Raw genomic sequence first — 12,034 nt, 5'->3', positions numbered from 1 at the left:
TCCATACTACAGCTTAAGTGCACAAGACACCGTCTTTCTAAACTAACATATAAGACTTGCTAACTTTCTTGATTCCCAGTGCCGCGAAAACTCATCTCGGTACCCTTTGCTGCAGACTTTCATGGACTTCTGTTCAATAGCTAGGGTCTGGGTTTATTCTGTAAAAGGTTCCTAGCAGTCTAGTTTCGCTGGGTTACTGTATTTTGAAAATGTATATACAGGGTGAACTTGGAACCTAAGTCCCTAAAATACGTAGCCGAATACATATACATAGCCATGAAAAACAAAACTTGTCTGCAAATCTTTATGAGACGTGGACTGTTGTATAAACATTGAAGTAAAAGACAAACCTCAGAAAGCGGCGGATATGTGCCTCCCGAACATCTCCCAGTTGGAAAAGATGGACCCCGCTTAAGATACCCGGACGGACCCTTGACGTCCTCCGGAACCGCGCGGTGATCGTGGAGACCAAGGGGAGGACGAGAGGGGCGGCGATGATGTAAAGCAGAGGCCCTTTCCGAATGATTTGACGGATATCTGGATCGATCCGCCCCAGACTGTAAGCCAACCATGACCATCCCACCAGTCGCTGGGTCTAGGCCTCGCTTTGCAGTTCCGCCCATTCTCTCGTTTGCCCTGTATGACATTTCGCGTGGCCTCCACGATCTTGAGACCTATGACCATATAGATAACCTTCTTGCTGAAGACCACCTTCTTCAAAAGGCCCTCGCGTTTAGGGAGCTTCTGGGTTGCCGCCTCCTGCGCACGGGCTGTGACGTATTCCGACTGATTTTCCATTCCTAGCTCAGGGAACTTTGTGTCGAGCTGGGCTACGCTCCAAGGTTGTGCGAACTCGCTTGATATGCGGGCCGACATCTCCACTGTGAGCGCAGTCATGTACTGGAAGAATATGACAATCTCAGCAGCTGCTCCCTTCGATATGTCAAATGTCTAGTCGTTCTTGAGAGACGTCAACAACGTCTACAGGGAAGGGGCCTGATGGGAGGGGCTGTGGGTCGGTAGCGAACGTGAGGGTCCTCAAATAAGCTGGCCCAGTTGGATTTGACTATCAGGCTTGTCGTCTGCGCTGCGGAGGACGAAGTAGGTCTTGCGTTCAGATTGGCGTTTGTTTGTCGGAATTTTGACAGTGCTGATGTTCGTGAGATGGCATAGAATAGGATTCTGGAGCCAGAACCGAGGGTTTTGAGCTATAGGTCCAAATGTGTGCTACTGTACGTGGTTTGGTTTGCTTACTGTCTTGCTGGTGAAAAGAGACGAGACGCAATTAGGTGGGTGGCAACTGCAAGTAAGATTGCTCGTGTCTACCCCTCAATCTTCAACGCTGCACCTCGGGTCGACTTGCCCCCGTAGCGTTCAATATTTTTCTTGGTTGCTACTGGTGCTGGTCCACGGACGAAAAGACAATGCATTGTTCAGGCATGAGTAGAAGATATTTTCCATTACAACTTAGTCGACAGTTTTGGGCGGTCACCTTTCAAACCAAGACCACCAGACGTCCCTTGAAGTCCCTGGCGATATACTTTGTAGGAAGAGAATGAGCCTCTGCCAAAGGGATTGTGGTGACGTGACTTTTGACATTGTGTTTAACGACAGTCTTCATCATAGTCTCCACTGATTGTGTATTTGCGCACAGAGACCCCTTAATCACGAGCTCTTTGAAACCCAGATCGAAGGCATTAAAAAAATAACCGTTCTCAGGCAAACCAAGTGGAATACAGATGCCTCTTGGTTGAAGTAGTTTCAAACTCCACTCAGCTGCTGCGACGTTGTCGTTGCATACGATGACTGCCTTGAGTCCAATGTTATTGGTGAAGTTGTTAATGCGTTGAAGAGCATCGTCATCATCAATTCCGACTAATAGATCTGGTTCCAGCCCAGGTCCAGTGTCAGTTAAGAGCTCCAGGGAGTCGGGATATTTGTCGACGGCGACTGTCCGCAAGCCTCGGGCCTTTGCGAATTGAACAGCGAGGATACCGAGACCTCCAATGCCAACAATGGCGACAGACTGCTCAGCTTTGAGCGAGCATTGATCAAGCGCATTCCACACCGTTGCCTGATGCTTCAATCAGCTCACGTCGGAAAATTTGTGAGCGTAGGGTTATCATTGCAACATACCCCGGCACACATCAAAGGTGCAGCTTGTTCAAAGCTCAGAACGTCAGGCAGCAACACAGTGGTCATTGCGTCTGCAACCATGTACTCGGCAAAACCTCCTTTTGCAGTGATGCCAGCCATATCTCTTCGCTTACAAAATCTGGCATCTACAGTACCATCATATGCTTGTTTATGCCACATGCATTGATTACACTCTCCGCATGCATGTCTGAAGTTGAGAACACCAACACGCTGCCCCACCTTCTATTTCGAAGCGATGGTCTTTCCCAGCGCAACAATTATACCTACAGGCTCGTGCGATGGGATAATGGGACATTTCGACTGGTAGACACCTTCATAAACCTGGAAGTCTGTGTGGCAGAAGCTTGCTGCTTTAATCCTCACGAGAAGCTCGCCGTCCCTGGCGTTTGGAACAGAAACTGTCACCAGCTTGTAGGGGGTTTTGTACTGCTAACGCACTAGTCAGGTTCTTTGAGAGCCTATGATCTACTTACCTCGACAAGCTGCAGCGCAGCGCTTTCATTTCTTGTGGATTTGGGGTTCTTCTCATCCTTGCCCATTGATTTGAAGAGATTCGTCACTTCGTTTAACTGTTGCGATGGATATTACTGATGACAACCTTGATGATTCTCACAGTAACTGTGGAAAGAACTGTGAGTGGCTCTAGTTGTTTTAATAGGTGATATGCAATATCTTATTCTGCTATAGACGTATAGTGATGCACTCGACCTACTGCATCATAGATAATTGTTGGAGTGAATATTGATACCAACCCATCTCATTTAGTTCCACATCAGAAAGAAACTAATGCCTTAACCATGATGCGCAAATGCCTTGGAAACCGGGGATACGTGACATGGGCTTCGTAACAGCCCGGCCGATGACAAATAATGAGTATACAGATGCAAATACTAGGATGCTCCACGCCATTGCTCTGACTAATCTGTATGTTAATAGCAAGCAGAATTGCACTACCTATGGCGTGGAGCTGAAAGTGGAGTACACCACCTGAGATGAGCTGGAGGCCGTGTTGGGGTAGAAATTCAGGTCCACACACCCACACCACTTTAGATTTTAGCGTGGGGGGGGTTTTGGAGATTTTATTCCATGTTCTAATATCGTCTCCAAATGCTTTGAATCCACAGCGTAAGGAAGAGCCTGGCAGTAGAGGACTATACCCATCCTTTCCGAACCACTCAATTTATCGAGCGAAGATGTTCATAACATATTTGCAGCCTACAATATACCGTTACAAGCCATCGTTTCTTCGCATACCTTGATCCAACTTCACAACAATTATAGTCCTCTAATGATCCACAACACCAAGAGAAGTAAGAGAATGGAAACTCCCCTTATCACTAACAGTCCTTTTTGGCACCGCAGCTGACTATGTAATCCACCGAAGAATCTAGTGCTTTTTAAAAAATGGCCATGAACATCAAGACCGTCCCTGTTCAGGATCACCTAGACGTCCTCACCGTTGTCGAAAACTACGTGGCCGGCCTCAAGGCTGGGGACGCAAAGCAAGTTGCAAGGTCATTTCACCCTGAAGCAACCATGTACGGGTATTCTGCCGACGGGCATTTGCTCGGTGGGACAATTAGCAACTTGTGGACATTCATAGAGAAGGAGGGTGCCGCACCAAACATTATCGCGCACAGCGACATCATATCCATTACACAGACGACAGCTGTGGTAAAGGTGGATATGGAGAATGACGCTGCCGGTAATGACTACACAGACAACCACACTTTACTAAAGCAGGACGGCAAGTGGCTTATCATTGCGAAGGTTTTCCACACGTACTCGAAGTAGGTTGCGAAAGGCAAAGGAATGTCTAGAATATTCGAGCAATGTGCTTCATCAATAACTACCTGAGACATATCACAGCCATATACACTCTTTTGTATTTTCACCACTTGTGGCTTCAATCAAGTAACCGCAAAGCCTCAGATCAATTGAAACCACCAGGAATTAGATGGGATAGACATCTCGATAACTTTTTGACAAGGCCTTGTATCATGACCAGCGTTTCCACAGATGCTGCAAAGCTTGCCTTTTGACCAACCCCCACCGGAGCGCTGGCCTACCAGACCTGGTTCTCTGCGCCGCTCTAGGCTAAGGTTTATCAGACATACTATACTGCAAAGAAAATTCCTGAGGGGACCTCCTTGACAATAACGTGTCTTTTCAACCCTTCATCGCTGTCGAAGGGCCCTATCACCTTGCCCTTCTAAGAATACGGGCCTCAGCCATTAAAATGTGCAACTTCAGTCCAATCTAGATGCTGAGGTTGGTTGGGTGTGTTGATAGGGGTTCCACACTATATTAAGCTGATAGTGCTGAAAAAGCGTTATTGCCAGGCTGGTGGACTAACCTCTAACGACAGCGCTGGTTGCTCTTGGCCCTTTAGTTGTCTCCCCTGAGATGATGTATACCTAGATTGATAAAGGACGACAACAATGAAAGCAAGAATGTCAAGCTGCCATGGCATGTATATCAGGATATTTACCATTAACCTTGAACTGCCTACCTATTAACAAGAAACACTACTTTTATGCATACGTGAGATTCAGGAAGATCTAAATTTTTGAACTGATCCATCCCATATTTGCGTCTGTTTTTCAAGTTTTTATTAATACCTGGACTAGTAGGCTGATACTACATGTTGCCTTCGTGATACTTGATAGGTGTCCGGCCTAATTGACGATTCTGACGCTAGATCCCACTATTCCATCGGGTGCGGCACGACGTCAAAATCCCATGTCTACTTGAGTCTCCATCTTTTCTCCAGACATAAGAAATTTTAGGCTCTGATTGGACACGAGTTCATCTGCAAGCCCGAACAAAACATATAATTGGCTTTACTCCACATAGGGGTTTTTTGATGATCTTGCCGCACCCGATGGAATAATCACATGCACGTACACGTGAGTCAGTGGAACCTGCCTGACAGGGGCAGCGCCAGCGGTCAAGAATAAAGTCTACAACCCCAGCTAATAATAATACCTGATTACCAGCAAAATTGTTTTTTCTCCAATTGCTTAACCCCCGCCCCTAAGCTGTTCACGTCCCCACATCCACCATGCCCCGAGGAAGGCCCCGTATTGATATCTCACCTTGTCGGTTTTGTAACGCGCAGTTTAAGCGCCTGGAACATCTGCGGAGACATGAGCGCATTCGTGGGTATCTATGCCATTGATAACCGAGACCGTATATTAACAGTGTCATGAAGATACCAACGAAAAACCATTCGCATGCGGTTGTGGACATAACTTTTCAAGACAGTACGTGTCATATGTGATTCCCGCCCTCGGTTTCGTACTCAGAAGGAGAACGTAGGGACCTACTTGTTCGTCACATTAGGATTGCACACCCGCCCAGCTTAACGAACAGTGAGGGTTCATATGATGCCAACGTCAGAGTGTCAAGCGTAACAGACCCCTACCACATGGATGGGCTTGGCCGAGATGTGCCGGATGCCGGCTTGCACACTCCTGCAGATAATGTGTCGGCATCAATCTCCAGCGAACAGTCTCATAACTTGCCGGGAATTCCTACAGTGTTGCACACAACCGTATCGGTCCCTGAAGTTAGCCAAGATGTTTCTGAACTGAACCAACTTCCAAATAGTTGTCAACAGGTTCCTTTCCATCAAGGCGCTCAAACAGATGCAACAGACTTTCCGTTCAGTAATGACAATGGCTTCGACTTGTTATGGTCTCATAGCTCAGACCCACAAGGATTTCTACCTACAGCTTTTTTCGACACCGACTACAGCCTCTCTGATCTCTGGCAGCCAGATGGAGAGCATATAATCTTGAATAGGGCTAGTGATTTCAACCATTGCGATTCCCAAAGGTCAGGGGCGCAGAATCTAGATTTTGTTTCCGGATCATCAAAGCCGTTTCGCCCACTCACTGCCCTGGAAGCAGCAGCTCATCATCCTAACGTCGAAAAGCTCCCTGCGAACAGTCTCTCCAGTGGCCAAAGCTTGGATATCAACTCAGTATGGATTTCAGGCTCTCCATGGCCAATATCTAGTTCTACCTACACGACACTGCGGGATAAGATACTCTTACACAAAAGTGTCATTCCAGCAGGGTTCGACATGCCCACCAAATACACACTCTCTCGCTATATCGGGGGATACTTTCGGGACTTCCACAAACATTTCCCTTTCCTGCACCCACCAACACTTGCACCAGAGTCACTTGCACCAGAGCTTATTCTGGCGATCGCAGCTCTAGGAGCCTTTTATCGATTTGAAAAGGCACGGGGTTATGAGCTCTATTTCGCCGCAAAAGCAATCGTTGGAGAACAAATACGGAATCGATCAAGGAGCTCGATATCAAACTTCATGGCAACATGTCCTAACCTTTCCAGATCTTCCCAATCTCAGACATCATTCCATCCTTTCCCCAGCACATCCATATCCTCCATGGGGTTTTCTCCAATGACAGCAGGACACTCCAAGCTCCATACAATGCAAGCTTTGGTACTTCTTGTGGCCATGGCTTCTTGGGCGGACGGTCCGATCGTCCAAGATGCACTGCTGATATCAAGTCAACTGGCGATGCTTGTCCGGGAAGCCGGAATTTCTTCCGATGACACAATCGCAGAAGGCACTCCTTGGCACGAGTGGATTGCGCGCGAGGTTCGTCGAAGGACTCTCTTCATTGCATACATCTTGTTCAACCTGCAGAGCATCGCTTTCGATGTCCCCCCGTTGATCATGAACCGGGATATCGGCATTTCGTTACCACACTGCGGCTCTGAATGGGAGGCAACCACAAATGAGGCATGGTCGGATTTGAGGCAAATGTACGGCCATAATGAATCCCGGTTTCAAGAGGTATTCTCGAAGCTACTGGACGGACAGGAAATCCATAAGACAGGTCCCTTCTCAGCACTTGGGAACTATGTTCTGATGAGCGGCCTACTCCAGCAGATCTTCCTCGAGAGGCACACTATTGGGTGTTTATCGGATCACAGCTCACCACTCAGCACATCTTCTGTGAGGACATTTGAAGTTGCGCTTCAAAAATGGCAGTTATCATGGGAGTCGACTCAGGAATCTTCACTCGATCCAACATCGTCTAAAGGCCCTTTAGGCTTTAACGCTGTAGCCATGTTAAGGCTTGCATACATCAGGATCAACGCCGACTTGGGCCCTCACCGCAGTCTCGCCTCACGAGATCCTCGGTATATTGCACGCATTATTGTCGACGATAACATACCTCTGTTTTCACGATCACCACATACCGACCGAGCCATCCTGCAGTGTGTACACGCACTAAGCGTTCCGGTATTTAGCGGTATCACCTATGTGGCGAATACTCAAGCACTAAACTGGAGCGTCGAGCTAGCGCTTTCAAACTTAGAGTGTGCATGCCTTATCAGCAGATGGCTGTATATGATTGCTGACATCGTTGAACGGTCGCGAACAGAGGCTTTGAGAGAAGATGAGCGGAAGCTTCTCGGCATGATCTTCAGTCTTATTAAAGAGACCCCATTTGGCAGCAAGCTGGGGGACTTTGGCAGTAGTGCTGAACGCATTCGCAGTATGGGTAGAACAGCGCTTCAACTATGGTCTGAGACTTTTAGAGGCGTGCATGTCTTCAATCTTGTAGATGCAATTGGTGACAGTCTTGCAGATGCAGCTGCAATACTGGATGCGCGAGCTCAAACGTCCAGAAGTCAAGGGTATATGTCGGAGTTCTAGCTCGTCAAATACCGTGATGTTGGGGTCCTATGATGGAAGTCCCATAGATGGTCTGTTTGAGCTAACCGAAGGCCCGGGTCAGCGGTCGGGCATGGGTAACTCAGTAGGAGAGTTCGATCGCGGGGCAGCATAAGGGATCCTTTAGACAATCAGATCAGCGATGGGAGAAGAATTTAGCATGGTCGCAAGCTGTCACCTACCTAGTTCCAAATCTGCTTTATGTGGAACCTGTCTTCAATAGTCTAGATTCTGTCTTTGAAGGAAGGAGACTGTTGCTATTATGTTACATCCTGTCAAGAAGTACTTGCAAAGGTCTATGACTGATCGACGGAACACCAAGCAACATCTTAACAAACCGAAGTTAACAGGAAGAACAGAACAAAAGTGCTATAGTCAAGCCACGGAATTAACAGCCAATCAGAATAAAAATCACCGGTAGGTGGTTTATTGCGCAGCAGGAGGATGTAAAGGCGGTGAAACCACGGGGAGACCATCTCCTGATGACGTTGGGAAATCTCTGGGAAACGTTCGGGAAAGTTTGTTCATTCATTTGGAGGATTCTTGGAGACCTAAAGGGATGACCGAGAATTCCAGGTGACTGAGGAATCATCAGGTGCGAAATTTTAATGATTTCCCAGAGAATTCTCCAAGAGGCACATTCCCCATTTTGACTTTGGTTAAAAATGTATTGTACAACTACTGAGGTTTATCGCACTGTTGTTTTGTCGCCGGGCAGAGCACATTGCAAGTGTGTGTGTGTGTGTGTGTGTGTGTGTGTTTGTGCTATAATCATTAGCAGTTGCGATTCCTGGAATTAAGACCTTATCCCAGTCGGTAGACCCATGCCTTTTTAGCCGACAAAGTTCCCTTAATGATATTCTCCCACGCGCTCTCAACTCCGTTCAAGCCTCCGACCCCACTTCCCCAAGTCAACTCAAGATCGCCCAGTGTACTATCATTCAGGAAACGCTCAAAAGCTAACGCAACTTCCCGGAAATATTGCTCTGCGCCCTCCGCGGCAATTCCGGCGTCAACAACGCTTGTTGTGTTGAGCCGGACTACGGACCATTCTTTCCATAGTTTCATTATTGACGAAGCTGCTTCTGGTGACAGGAGCTGTGGCTCACCCCCAATCACAATGACTTTGACGGTTGTTGTTTGTGGGAGTATTGACATAATAGTCTCACGAAACTGCTTCGTGGCTGTTGTTGGGCCTCCAAAGTTGGCTAACACGACGCGTTTTGGCTTAAACCCAGCAACCCAGCAAGCAGTTTCGCTTGAGAGCAGGTTCTCGTAGTCGACAGTCTTGATCTCGAATGCTGCCTTGGGGGCGGGGGTTATGGCTTCCGGTAGAGAGGTGGCTTGTAGGATAGCTAGCGGTCCAGTAAAAGGCTTCCGATTTCGGGCTAGGTTCCAGGTGAAAGATCTCCCAGTCTTGCTCGACGCAGAGAGGTTAACCACGACAGTGGAACTTAGATCACCATCCTCAGTGGCCCACCCTGTAGCTCCTACGCCGAGGGGGTGCACGGGTGCAAATTCCGAAGGGAAGATAAACCGATTCAGCACATAGCCACCATTCCAAACCGTGAACAATACAGCGTACCAGGCTTTAGACTCCTCTGAACTAGCTGCCTGGTTTACGATGTTATAGCGGTTGTAGATGCTCCCTAAGCGTTGCCTATGGGTGCTGATTTCCCGAAAATGCCCTTTAGGCTCGGTGGGCTCAAGTCGTAGGTCCACAGGTTGAGAAGAGGTAGGCCAGAGTCCGTACAACAAACTCTTAGGCGGGATAGAGTCAAGAGTTGAGTCAATCACCTCGGCGAAACCCCATGCCGGGACGATACCCCATTCATCCTGGTTATTGTATGGGGATGGTACGCCGACGGGTACTGGCCATGTATTCCACCACTGTAGCGAGTCGCCAAGTTTTGCGTATGAAAGATTGTTGTATGTAATGCCAATCAATGTTGTACGGGCACGGATGGAGGATGCAGCCAATTCCGGAAGAGGAATATCAACAACAAGAGTTGTATGCCGAGAAAGATCCCGTTTAGAGATGACGTGGATTTCGGACACCATTTCGAATGACGATTCTGCTGTTGATGACGATCGAATAAGAATGCTTTGAATGCTTAAGATGTTTGTGAATAGTATAGATAGGTCAGACTTTCTGGTGGTTAGGATTATTACATCTACGTTGATCGTTTTATACAATTTTGTGCCATTGAACTTTTGGAAAGCCGAGGTAACTTAAGTCTCGGCTGATCAGTAAACGGTGGTACCCGCAGGATCCGGATATCCTAGATTATGTACGTACAAGTAAAACCAGTCGAAAATGCGGCATTATGACGAACGCTTGCGCCTTCCAGGCTATCCTCAATGTACTATCCATCTAAAATGGCGCATAAAAGTGTCTGAATCATGCTGACAAGACACGGAATCATAATTTCTCCAAATGATGATGATGATAAAAGATATGTAGCACCGACTTACCGATGCCGATTTGCCGATGTAGATGTACTGGTGACAAGTAACCAGTGCTGACTCACCGGTGCCGACTTGCCGGTGCTGCTTTGTTACAGCCTGTGCGCGGTAACTTAATCTCTATGATGAAACGTTGTCAAACCGACAGGCACAAATAACACGAGATCCTCGAACGATATCGGCTAGGTCAGTCAGAATGCCAGGGTCTCAAAGAGTCCTCAACAGATCTTGCAGTGCTACGAAACGACTTGAAATTGAGGTGTAATGGACGAGAAAGTCCAGCGAACTTTATTTGTCTAAAACATAGTGCCTAATGAATTCCTACGTCTACGCTTCATCCCCTTGCACATTTTCCAATATTATCTGTTCGAGTCGCTTATTACTGTTAACACTCTGGTCATAACACCACTATCAGGTTTTGAGACATACGATCGTTTTGACAAATGGCGCCATTCAAACATGTGAAGTGATTTATACCTTTCACTCCACAATCATCGCCAATATTCCCATTTCCAGAGCAATGACGATAAAGGAGGTAACCATCAACGTCATAGAAGGGAACTTTGTTCAAGTTGTAGTTAGCTCATAGTAAAGATGATTACTGTTTTTATAGCTCACAACACACGCCACTGTGGCAGTCGTTCGGAACATTGCAGTTGCCTAAGAAAGTATTAGTAAAAGTTTGTTTCGGATGATTTTTCTCACTTACTTCCACCTGGTAAGCCAACAGCATAAGTCCCTACCGTAGCAAGAGCTAGGAGGCAGGTCAATGTCTTAGAAGTGTTCTTCATGATGAGCAAGTTTGTTGTGGAAGACCTAGGAAGTAGTGAACACATTGGTGGGCAGCTAAGGATATTTAAGACGAACGTCATACCTAAAGAACTTTGAGGATACTTCTTCCTAATAGGTCTAGGCCTGTTATTGGGGTCATTGTTAACGAAGCCCCTAGTAGCAACGAAGGTCAGTTTTACTTCCTATTCAGTCCAGAAGCTTCGAAGTCTAGTCCAGATTCTTACTAGATCGATGTGTTGTCAATGATTTAGCGTTTGACAGAAAAATGCGACATTAATATAACTGGTTCTGAAACTGACGAGTCAGAAGTATTAGGAAGGTGATTTTGGGCCCAAGGATAGCTCATTTATATCCACTCCACCTCAATACAAGACTAACTTTCGATGGTTGCGAGTGAGCGTCAAAGCAAGGGTTCCATTGCCGAATTAATCACCCTATTTACAGTATCTAGACAGTAAGCACAGGTCTTGCCGTCTTTCAAGATCGTTGTTTTTTAATCACGGATCCGAGGTCATTCTATACGGCATTAATCAGCTTTACAGAGTCGATATATTAAATGGTACGGCATATATTCATTGGTCGCGGAAAGGCGCATGGTAATAAGCTGAGAAGGAAACGTACCCATCTAGTGCCTAGCTACTACAGGAACCTGAATTCATTTTGTTTTACCAATCGTCTCTCTCGAGAACAAATGAATCTGTCATTAGTCCACTTAACCTTAAAATCATGATACCTGCAGCGATATAGCGATTAGGATATGTCTAGTGTTCTCAAACATCAGATAACTAGGCCGCTTGTCTCACCTTTCAAGCATTTATATATAGTAAGGGGTTCAACAACTGCTTCAATGAGAGCGTTGCATGAGGGACTATTGCTATATAGCGGAGCTAGGTTGCT

The 12,034-nt window shown here is 46.8% G+C and overlaps 3 protein-coding genes across 3 annotated transcripts; 1 reads left to right on the top strand and 2 right to left on the bottom strand.

The window, feature by feature from the left end:
• Window positions 1-411: 411 nt before the first annotated feature.
• Window positions 412-876, bottom strand: ColSpa_08323 (uncharacterized protein; the record flags this gene model as incomplete). The annotated part of the gene is made up of 1 exon (XM_049274535.1): window positions 412-876. The coding sequence occupies one exon, from the start codon at window positions 874-876 to the stop codon at window positions 412-414; it is 465 nt and encodes a 154-aa protein (XP_049130492.1).
• A 619-nt stretch (window positions 877-1,495) lies between these two features.
• Window positions 1,496-2,696, bottom strand: ColSpa_08322 (alcohol dehydrogenase; the record flags this gene model as incomplete). The annotated part of the gene is made up of 4 exons (XM_049274534.1): window positions 1,496-2,074; window positions 2,137-2,379; window positions 2,425-2,583; window positions 2,631-2,696. 4 exons carry the CDS (start codon window positions 2,694-2,696, stop codon window positions 1,496-1,498), a joined length of 1,047 nt encoding a protein of 348 aa, XP_049130491.1.
• Window positions 2,697-3,561: 865 nt separating this feature from the next.
• ColSpa_08321 (uncharacterized protein) lies at window positions 3,562-3,951 on the top strand (the record flags this gene model as incomplete). Its single annotated transcript, XM_049274533.1, has 1 exon — window positions 3,562-3,951. One exon carries the CDS (start codon window positions 3,562-3,564, stop codon window positions 3,949-3,951), a length of 390 nt encoding a protein of 129 aa, XP_049130490.1.
• Window positions 3,952-12,034: the final 8,083 nt, after the last annotated feature.

Source organism: Colletotrichum spaethianum (assembly GCF_022836535.1).
Source record: "Colletotrichum spaethianum MAFF 239500 DNA, contig22, whole genome shotgun sequence".
NCBI classification, from domain to species: domain Eukaryota; kingdom Fungi; phylum Ascomycota; class Sordariomycetes; order Glomerellales; family Glomerellaceae; genus Colletotrichum; species Colletotrichum spaethianum.
The sequence above is the reverse complement of the archived record's forward strand: the minus strand, read 5'-3'. Positions and strand labels throughout refer to the sequence as shown.